This window comes from Trichogramma pretiosum, unplaced genomic scaffold, assembly GCF_000599845.2.
Source record: "Trichogramma pretiosum strain Unisexual culture from Peru unplaced genomic scaffold, Tpre_2.0 scaffold167, whole genome shotgun sequence".
Taxonomy (NCBI): Eukaryota; Metazoa; Arthropoda; class Insecta; order Hymenoptera; family Trichogrammatidae; genus Trichogramma; species Trichogramma pretiosum.
This window is the reverse complement of record NW_019641603.1, coordinates 122,592-134,133: the sequence shown is the minus strand read 5'-3', so window position 1 is coordinate 134,133 and position 11,542 is coordinate 122,592. Positions and strand designations below refer to the sequence as shown.

The window sequence follows — 11,542 nt, the reverse complement described above, 5'->3', positions numbered from 1 at the left end:
TTACCTTTTATTACTTTTTGTAATCATATTCGCGTAATGTGACAGTACTTCCGCCTTGGACGCTCCTGTGAGAGCAAGCGAGATAGCGCGTTCGCCTTGGTCGTGTGTGACCAAATCGCGAGCCTGCTAGCGCGAGCAGAGCGAAGGTGTCGACCGTATTTCGGAGAAACGAGCCGATTGCGCGCAGTGCAATTACGCGGCACTTGACTGGGACTCGCGTCGGACTAACGTTGTAATCCGCGCGTTTTCCCCTTGGACTCGCGTATAATCAATTACGCCCGAGGCATGAGAGGATGATAATGATAAGAAATGAGATGACATTGCGAAATGAAGCGCGATTGCAGTGATGATTGTATGAATGATAGTTGAAAGTCGAAGCTAAATAAAGAACGATTATTTGTGTGCAAAAGTACATTTTGCGTAGTCTTTTCGCGACCCTCTCTCACTTATTTTCAGCTTGGACTGCCGACGCTCGCGGCGCACTTGGTGGCGGCTCGACCCCTTCTGAGGTAAGACTCAACGATAGGCTAACCGGAGCCTCGGTAAGAAATAATTAGACGGCAGGCCGAGCATGGGCTAGTGCCCAAAACCTCGCACGTCACAATTTGCTACAAGTCTATATGAGTGATATTACTCAGAGTCTTATTGATGGGTAATTAGTTTTAGAAGGTCGAAAAATTTCCTCGCGGTAAATGGCATCCGGTTAAAATTTTAAATTAGTTCAAATATTGTAAGGATAATGAATGAACAAATAAACCGGTTCGTTAATTAGAAATAATATGATCATAAACGATTTTAGCATAGTTTCTCTCAGGACTGATAATGTTTATAGTAAAAACAAATTAGTTTGAATACGGTCTTACCCAATGAAACAAGCCATAATACCAAAACTTACATTTTACTCGTTCAATTTCCTAAACAGAAGAATCCAGCGGTCAATTTAGGCACAAAAATGGATGAGAGTGAGCGGAAATCTGACGAAGTTGTCTCGGAAAATAATTCAAGTAATCAAGACATTATTACTTCAGACGAAAAAAAACACGTTTGTAATATTTGCCGAGAGGCATTTGCCCTAGAATCAAGTATGATAACACATCGAGTCACAATTCATAATGACGAAAAAAATTACGCATGCGACAAGTGCGAAAAGAAATTTCAATTCCGAAGTCATTTGAGTAGACACCAAATATCAGAACACAAAGGCCATAATGATTTTGAATTTGACGAGTGTAAGAAGAAATTTGTGAAAAAATCAAGTTTTTTCACGCACCAAAAATTAATACATAAAGATGGTAAAAATTACTCTTGTAAAAAGTGCGAGAAGAAATTTGAAAATAAATTAGCTTCACTCAAGCACAAAAGAATATTCCACGAAGTTTTCAAAAACTACTTATGTGAAAAGTGCGCGAAGAGATTCGATACTAAACATAGTTTGCTCTTGCACATAAAGACGGTACACGACGATCGTAAAAATTTCGCCTCTGATGAGCATGAGAAGAAATTTGGAATAAAATCAGATTTCATTAAACACCGAAATACAGTCCATGAAGATTACAAAGATTATGCATGCCTCAATTGCGAGAAAAAATTTGGACGTGAATCAGATTTGTTGAAGCACCGAAATACAGTCCATGAAGGTCGTAGAGATTTCTCATGTGATAATTGTGGGAAGAAATATGCATATAATTCAGATTTGTTGAAGCACCAAAGAATAATACACGAAGGTCGAAAAGATTTCCCATGTGACAAATGCGAGAAGAAATTTGGATTTAAAACAGACTTGTTTCGGCACCAAACGATAGTACATGAAGGTCGCAAAGATTATCCATGTGACAAGTGTCGGAAGAAATTTGGTGCAAAATCAAAATTGATTAGGCATCAAAAGACAGTTCACGAAGGTCGCAAAGATTACGAGTGCGACAAGTGTGAGAAGAAATTTACACAAAAATCGAACTTGCTTTACCACCAAAGGGTCGTACACGAAGTTTGCAAATAATATGCATGCGGCAAGTGTGAGAAGATATTTGGAAGTAAAGCCCATTTTTTGAAGCATCAAAGGATAGTACATGAAAGTATCAAAGATTTCGCATGCGAAAACTGTGAGCATAAATTTGGACTAAAAAACGATTTGTTGAATCACCAAAGGATTGTACACGAAGGTTTTAAGGATCATACTTGCGACAAGTGCGAAAAAAAATTCGGGCTTAAATCGAATTTGCTTGTTCATCGAAGGACAATCCATGAGGGAAAAGATTTCGCATGCAATAAGTGTGAGAAGAAATTTGGGTATCAATCAAGTTTGATTAATCACCAAAAGACGGTCCATGAGGATCGTAAAGATTACACTTGTGACAAGTGCGAGGAAAAATTTAGACAAAAGGCGCATTTGTTCAAGCACCAAATGAAATCCCACACGTGATTCTAAACAACATCACATATGCAAAAAAAAAAGGTTTACCGTATGGCAATTGTGAGAAGATATCATTCACGAAATACGCGTTACATTTTTTAGTACAATTTACGAATTTCTTGATCTCATTGCATTTGCTTCGAATAATTTTTCGAAAAATATCATCTATCTTATCAGGGAAATAATGAAAAGTACTGATTTTTTCTGGACAATTGTAATAATATACAGATACTTTTACATATGTTTCTCTTAATTTTCAATAAAAATTATGTCAATATTACTATGTTCTTGTCCTGTGCCTTATTTTTTAACCAAATAAAATTTGACCTACTGCTAATTAATTACCTCTCCGTGCATATTTGGGCTTATGCAACGATAAGCCAAGATTTTCGTTTTCATGTCTTGTTTACTGGATTTTTTAAACCTTATCATGATGATAGAAAGTCTTAAATTGATTATCGATAATTATAATATGTTTATGTTGAAAAAATCAACTTGGAAACCAATTAATAATTTAATTTACACCAGTAAATATTTTTTACACCCTTCAAAATTATTAAAAGCTCGAATTAATATATCATTTTTCTTAGTATTTTTCACAATTCTATTTAAATGCTTCGATTTTTATTGTCCGAGTTTCAAAAATTAACTGTGTAAATGGCAAATAAAAATTTGCGTCAGGAATTGCGCTTTTTCTAACTCGCTACTGAATGTATTTCGAGAAAGTTCGAACAACCAACAAACTAAAAAATTTGGAATAAAATAATTCAATAATTAATCATATGATAGGTAAAAATTATAGTAACTTTTATTCAAATACATACGATGAAAAAAATCGTAGAGGTAAATCCTACAAAAGTGGTCAGCTGCATGTAACCTTAAGATTTTTTTCAGTGTATTGTAAAAATTTTAACGACAGTCTCATTTTTTCATATGAGCTTTTTGAATCTCAAATCATGCACACAAAAATATTATTGTCAACATACTCATACATCGTTTATTTCTCCAATAATGAATTTTCACGCTTCGAATCTTGTTTTTCCTTTTTTGTCGCAGGCACTGCTGCGCGGCGCACTGACGCAACAGAGCGCCGTCATACTCGTCTGCATGGCGATCGATCGCTACATGTGCATGCTGCATCCGCATCGCTATCACAATCGACAGTCGTCCAAGAGGGTGAGTATCTGAAAGCAAAAAAAAAAAAAAAAACAAAAACAAAAAAACATCATCCGTAGTCCTCTTTTTTTTCACGAACATCATAATATATTGTAATATTATTCAAACGACATCATCTCTCTCGCGCGCTGACAAATGGCCGCAGTGGCCGAGCAGACAATGAAGTAGAGCACTCGAAGGATCAATTCACTCCGCCTCTCGTTCTTTTCTTTCTTTTTTTTCTTCTCCTTTACTCGTGTCTAATGCGAAGACATAAGCGGGCGAGCGAGCGAGCGCCGCGCCACGCCGTAGTTGTGTTGTCGTCGCGTCGTAAACTTCGTCCATGTGTACGCGGCGAGACAAAAATGAACAAACTTTTCTATATCCTTCCTTATTTTATTCCGAACTTTCACCCCGACTAAAGTTATCCTTTCGGAAAAAGAAAAGCTTCGCTCCATCGCTAGAGAGAGAGAGAGAGAGAGAGAGACTGTGATGAGGGGGTGCAAAATGACATTTTGTAATTTACCGTAAAAGCTACTGCGTACGAGCGAATATTAAACAATTTTTTTTTCTCGCTCGAGCTATATTACACACGCTCGACCGATTTAATATTTATTTCGGATCGATAAATCGCGATGTAATACGCGATATTACGAGCTCTCGAGGCTCGTCCCGACAAATATCAACACACGGCTTCGACTCGAGAGAGAGAAAAAAAAAAGGAAATACACTTACACAATTCGAGTCTCCATATATACTACGGAAAAAAGCTATTTCCGCGCGCTGCTCCTTTATTATACTTTTGTTCTTTTTCTTTCCGTTTCTCAAACTCGAGTAATAATTTTTCAAAGATAGCCGATGGCCGCAATTCTGTCTCTCTCCATCTCGGTATACCGAAGGAATCGAGGCATGTCGCACGTGCGCGAGCTCCTGTATTTCAGCAGATTAAATAGAAAAGAAAAAGTTATTACGAAAATGTTAATAAGGGAGAGTCTCGTTGAGTAATTAAGATGTCTCTCTCTCTCTCTCTCTCCCTCGATGCGAATATAATAATATACACATCGGGTATAGAATTCGATCTCAATCCGTTTGTGTGCATTTGCGCGACGTTAATCCTCCCGAGAGTCGCGACATTGCCTTACAACGGCATCGAGAGTCACTCGAGTCGGTTCTTTGCCAAAAGTCTCGTCTCTCTCTCTCTCTCTCTCTCTCTCTCCCTTTGTGGGTATCCAGTTACACTTTTTGCTATGATATATACATTAAAAGCCGCGAGCTCGCGTTATACCATTGTCCGAATTATGTAACAACTATATACATGGGTATAAGAAAATTTACTGTACCGATGAATAATTCATGCGATGGAACATTATATATTTCGGCGAGAGAGAGAGAGAAATTAATGTAACTAGGTGAATATGGCAAATATGCCCGTGAGCTCGAAAGTCGCATTATGCAAGTTGAGTCGTCGAATTGTGGAAGCGTTAAAAATTTTTCTCACAGCAGAAAGGGACGGTATTATACGGTTATTTATCTTTCCTTTTTTTTGGGGGTTCAGACGCGCCCCCATATACACATTCGCGCGAATCGCTTTGGAGTAGCAGAGGCTCTTATACGCCTCGACCCGACAAAACTAACGAGCCGCGAAGTACCGTGGCACAGTGGCGAAAGAGAGAATGAGAGTGAGAGAGAGAAAGGGTAGTTTATACGAGTGACGCGAGAAACTTGCCCGTATTATATGACGTGTCTACTACTACTACTGCTGCTGCTGCTGCTGCTGCATCGCGAAGATATACACGTGCAGTCTGGGTTGCCTCTCTCTCTCTCTTATATAGAGCTCTAAATGTATAAAGGAGGCAGGCAAAATTGTTAGGATGGAAGTTTCAGCGGTGCGGCGGTGGTGAGAGAGAGAGAGAGAGAGAGTAAGAGCAAACTTTCCTATACGTATAACCGAAGTGTTACACACACATACGCGTTGGTGGTACAGCTCTCCTTTATATTATATGCTTGGGAATCGCGGTTTTGTCTGTAATAATGGGAAATATAGGATACGTGCGTATGCGCATTCGTACGCGCAAAGACGCGTGTCGATAGAAAAAAAAATCGATTCGTTTGGCATATGGGTTCTCGTGCAAAGTGTGATAATTTGTGCAAAATTTATTTCATCCAAATCAATGAACATTTTATAAAAACGATAGCAAGCGAGAGAAGAATTAGAATCCCAAATTAGAAACTCTCGCGTTAGGTGAATAGCGCCTCTTATAAAAACACTCAACGTTCTAGGGCTAATTATTTAATGGTATTATTCAATACTTTTTACCAACTCCCGACAATTGTTTCAAAACTGAGCTCTGACATATACGATTATTTTGACTTTGTCACTTGCAGATTTCTTGACGAAGGCCACTCGCCATCTGGCGGTGAAGACTTAAAGTGATATTATCTTTTCAATGTTTTTCAAATTTTTCAATTGATTAAATTTTTATCTTCAGTTTATAATCTAAAATTCTTAATTGTAACGTAAAAATGATCAAATACAAGCCAATAAATGGTAATTTATTTTAAAAATTTCAGATTTTAATGCTTTGTTCGTTAGGTCATTGTTAATGTTTGCTTTTTGAATCAATAAGCAGCTGTGTAAGAACAGCCTGTTAGAAGCGAAGCTTCAACAAAATTTCACAAAAAAATTTAAGTTTAAACGAATGAATAAATTCAATTGAAAAGAATTAAAAATGAAGAATAAAGTTTAAAAAAATTCAATCAAAAAATAATAAAAAAACCCTACGGTTTGACTTCTGATGTCTTTGGATGTTTGACAATTTATTAAATCACTAAAAGTGATTTGACTGAGTTTATTAATTCTAGAACGGTGTCTCTGAAGAGTCGCTACATTTCTTTTAAATTCGTTCGTTTCACAGATTTACTCATGCACTCGACGTACGTAAAGGTGTTTCAGTTGAGAAGAAAAAAAAATTAAACACGCGTCAATGAACTCGATCGTATCGAATGAATAAATTTCGTAAAATAGATTTTTCACCTCGCACACATATCTCGCGTATCGTTTGATACGCCGCAATATGATGCGGCGGACGATTGCGACAACGATTATACGTGCGAATGATTATGATATACATTTTACATCTGTGTGCTCGTGGCACGTGAAAAAAAAACGAATTCCCCGCAAATTGTAACAAACTCTCTCGAGTGCGGCTGTCCGGCGTGTGTAATATAAACGTACTACAACCGAAAGAGAGAACCTTTTTCGGCGAAGAGGAGGGAAAGGGGAAAGGGAACAGTAAGGTTAAACGAGGCGACGGCGTATAATAATTTTGCAGCAAAAGCTCGAAATATGTGTGACTGACGTGTATACGTTGTAATATATAATACACAAAGTGAGATCTGCATCGGGGGGCACTTTTATATACACGCGAAATTTTCCACACGTTCACCGGGTGATGCTTTCGACTGCGCATCATCCACGATTTCACTGCGCGCAACACACCGAAAAAAAAGTATATAGCGAGAGTAAAAAAAAATAGGAGAGAGAAAAAAAATTCGATCTTCGAGGTCGAGTCGCCAATTTCGGGCGCTGTACGTTCGTGTACGTGTACGTGTGCGTATATACTACTATATACACACGCGAAGAGAAGAAAGTCTCGAGTCGAGGGCGATTCATTACGTGCGGGATAGCCTCTCTTGTTCGCTTCTTCTTTTTTTCTCCGTTCGCGAGCTTTACATTTGTAGCTCTAAAACGTTCGCAACGATCTCCTGCTCGCTATATATATATACAAAAGCTCGCTCTCTCTCTCTCTCTCTCTCGGGGGAATTAAGCTTTTTTTTATTATCATCGTGTCCTCGATCGTATAGTAGTCGATGGTAAATTTTTTTGTTGCGACAACGATCTTATCCCATTCATTCCCATTGATTTTATGACACTGGATAATCATCATGCTTATATAACGTTTTAAAACATTATCCGTATCTCATCTGCCTCATCATCGTCATCAACGTCACGTGGCTTGTATGTCGCTGCTGGCATCATCTTCCATTTGCTGCTACTACCACTGCTACTGCTGTTGCTGCTGCTGCTTTCTCGGCGCTAAAGTATTACATGCGACAGGGCTGCGTGGCGATAATGTCGACCACCTGGATTGCCAGCGTCGCGATGTTCGGCAGCCTCGTGCTGCCCAAGGGCGGCTACTACTTCAACGACACCGGCCTCCTCGCTTGCGAGCCATTCTTCGCCAAGGCGTCGATCAGGTAAGGAAGACTCACTCTAAATTTTGACTTCAAGAGAGTTTATCTTAAAAGTTCAGACCGATAAGCACATGTGAAGCGATATTTTTAAAAATCATTAAATATCGATTTAAAGCAAAGTTTAATTTTTAAAAATGGCACTTACATGATCAATCGTTTTGAATCGACACAATTTATGACTAAATTTAGTTATTGTTACATTGATTGGTTTTGAGAAAAAAGAGTACACTTTTTTAACACATATTCAATAATTTCAATTTATAAATTGAAAAATTGAATTTAATTCACATGCGCGTGTAAAACAAACAATAAACATTGAAATAAAGGATCACTGAATGAATGCAAAACAAAATGTTTTCGATAGTGGATTCTAGAGGTGCTGGTTAAAAGAGGTTAAGAATTTCTAATCAATTGTTTTTTATCTATATTTCTTTTTCATTTATTTTTCTTTACCCACCGTGACACCATTCTAAATTCGAACTAAATTATGATCTTTCTGCTGTTAACTTGTATAGAGCAAAGAATACAATAAACGCAATCTCAAATTCTTTTACAACATTTTTAAATGTTTCCTTTTTTTTTCTTTTAGTTATAGGCTAAATTGTTAGTTTTAATTTCGGGATCCATTCTGAAAGCTCGATGAAGCCAATTGTGTTATACAACATATTGTAGGATTATTATAAAATCATTTGTGAGAAATTAGATCGGTGTGCATACCGAAAAAAAAAAAAAAAACGAAAAAGAGAAACAGAAACGAAAAAAAAAACAGTTACATTTTGAATTGAAGAAGTACGAAGAAGCGAAAAAGCGAGAAGCTCTCTAAGCACACACGCGCGCTGTGAATATTTCAGAATACTGGTGTGCTGCTGCTTTTACTTCCCCACCACGATGGCCCTGATGTACTTCTACGGCTCGGCCTTTCACATGAACAAGCTGCGCTTCAAGCGGGTGGTCTGCGCAAACACCAGCGAGATCATCAGCACCGGCTCGAACAACAGCGCCTCGGGCCTGCCCGGACAGCATCACGAAAAGGTAAGGTGCAGCAGCAGCGGCAAAAAAAAAATAAGTAGGCCTCGCGGCCGTTTTTTATTACTTATACCCGCGCGGCGCGTGCATTATTTATTACGTATACGTGCGCGGCAAGAGAGAGACCTAATTGAGCGCCTCGTTGACGAGCTTTTTTTCTTCGCCTTTGATTAGATATTTATGTAAGAAAACAGATATACGGAAAAAATTCATTCGGTATTATATAATAATAAAAACGCATTTAAGCGTCGCGAAACCGGGGGATCGACTCTTTCTTTCTTCTCTCGCTTCTTTTTATCTTTCTTCCTTTTTTTTTTTACGCCCACATTTTGCCGCTCCATTTAAGTTAATTAAAAGCCGCGAGAACACACTTCAATTAGCCCCTTTAGCGTTTTTTTACCCCTTTCTTTTTTTTTTTTTTTTGGTGCGCGCGCTTCAGCCTGTACGTACATACATACATACATACACACACGTAGATATATACTTATGAAGGTCTCTCTTTTTATATAATAGAAAGAGAGAGAGAGAGAGGGATAAAGCCCGAATTAAGGAGGTAAACGTTTGAAATGCAAAACTAGAGAGAGAGAGATTACGTCGAGCACACAGGCCTCGGGCTTCTGCTGTGTTTCTCCAGCGCACGCGACCCGCGACGCGTGGCAATCTTCGTTATAAACGGAAGCAACTCGACTGCGCTTTAGACGGTATACACAGGCACGTTCGTATTATGATATATAATATATGGTCGCAATTTCTTCTCTCGAAATTTATCAACAGAAAAATTAATATACTCTTTGAGCAGACATTTGCCCTCATAGAGATGCTCAACGATCGATGGCGAGTTTATGAATGACAAATGTGACGCGATGGTTAGTTAGTAATCGAAGGTTCGACTCATATGGAATTATTTTGACTTTGCCACTTGTAGATTTACTGATACAAAGGTACTCATCATCTAGCGGCGAAGGCTCAAAGTAATGTGATAGTATCAAGGAGATGAAAAACAAGTCACATTTTTTTGCAAACCAGCAATTAAAGTATCATTTTCGGGTCCTTTGAATGCATTTGATATTTTTTAGATTAGTGCAACAGAAGAATCGTAAAAAAACAATCCAATAGTTATTTTCAAAGTTCTATGCAACTCGTGAAATTCGATGATTCTTATTAAATCCAAATGGTTTTAACCATCTGAATGCGGCGCGGGATTTTTCCCTCTATCGATGCCCTAAGAAAAAAGCATCTAATAATAAATTTGAGGATGCGATTATCGAATCATGGAGCTTATCGAATATCGAATATCGGATGATGAGTCGCGCGAAGTGCGCTGAATGTATCTATGAATTGAGTGAAAAATTAAATAGCACACAACCTTAGGCCGAGGCCGCCAAAGAAGTGCATAAGGGATTTTTTTTGGCGGCTTAGACTACATACGATATTTCATATTCAGTTGTCCTATAATAGCATTTCCCTCTCTGCGCAGGCGAAGGAAAATAGTTGCTTACGGGCCACTGGTAAAATCATTCATAAATGAAAATAAAAAAAGTGCATTCAACGAAGACAATTTAAAACTGAACACGCTGTAAACACCAAAGAGTTAACATTGGTACCTCTAAAAAGTTATTCCCGAGAAATGTTCGCCAGAAATTCTTTTCGATGCCGTGCTTAATAGGATTCAAAAGAGTAATTCGTAAACCCTACACTTAAAAACGTTGCGATATTTTTTTGCGAAATTGACAAGGGAAAGTAATTTATAATTTGGATTATTTTTTTCAAAAACGAACAATCTGCGTTCTCAATGTGAATCCTAGCGCTTTATCAGAAAGAGTTTTACGTGAACATGTTCTCTTTACAGGTGTGAATTTACCTCTATGAAATTCAAGAGGATGACGAAGTTAGTTTTTGAAATTAACAGATTTAAAAATGATTAAAACGAAGAATTGTGACATAATCTTTTGATGATAGAATTACCACGATTTTTAATTATTTTATAAGAAATCCATAATTTTTAATCCATAATGATGGAATTTTAGTATGAATGCCAAAAAACCACTCTACTCAAGCTTATGAAATTTCAGACTTTTACGATAAAAAAATTTCATTTATCAACAAAAAATACAATTTATCATATAGGTACTTTTTCTTTAATTCCCTATTCTATATTTTCTCGCCGCACTATCATCGCGCACTGCCATCGATAATTGTGTTATATGTATTCTTATCGTTTTGAAGAGGATAATGATCTTGAGCTTATCAATGTACAAACGGAAACTCGTTTTAATAAATGTATTTATTTATTCGTTGAAGCAACACCATATACATATAAGAGGATTCGATCAAATAAGTGTGATGCCGCATAAGTTTCTCTGTTAAACAAAGATTATTTATTATTACAACTAAAATAATTATACAATATCTACAAAATTACCTGTTAAACAAAGAAACGACAATTCAGTTCAAATGCCTGAAACTTCTATTTACTCTCTGTCCAGGTATTCGAATGGTCGCTTCTAAGTTTAACAGTAAGTACCAACATCACTTTTCTCTTTCCATACACACAACACTTCAAGCGCGCGCATTCACGCACCATAGAAATATCAATTTCTTTACATACATAAATAAAATTATTCCAATTATAATTATTGTCATCATCACGAGTTTTAACCCGCAGCAGCCAAGCTAATACCCGATCATCTTTTTCAC

At 37.4% G+C, this 11,542-nt stretch overlaps 1 protein-coding gene across 1 annotated transcript in view; it reads left to right on the top strand.

Annotated features, from left to right (window-relative positions):
* Positions 1-952: 952 nt before the first annotated feature.
* The window catches only part of LOC106651977 (trace amine-associated receptor 1), a 34,098-nt gene continuing 23,508 nt past the window's right edge, over positions 953-11,542 (top strand). Inside the window, exons 1-4 of the mRNA XM_014370696.2 lie at positions 953-1,042; positions 3,467-3,586; positions 7,683-7,822; positions 8,671-8,851. Of these exons, the coding sequence (XP_014226182.1) occupies positions 953-1,042; positions 3,467-3,586; positions 7,683-7,822; positions 8,671-8,851 (531 nt within the window). The remainder of the gene's footprint in view (positions 1,043-3,466; positions 3,587-7,682; positions 7,823-8,670; positions 8,852-11,542) is intronic.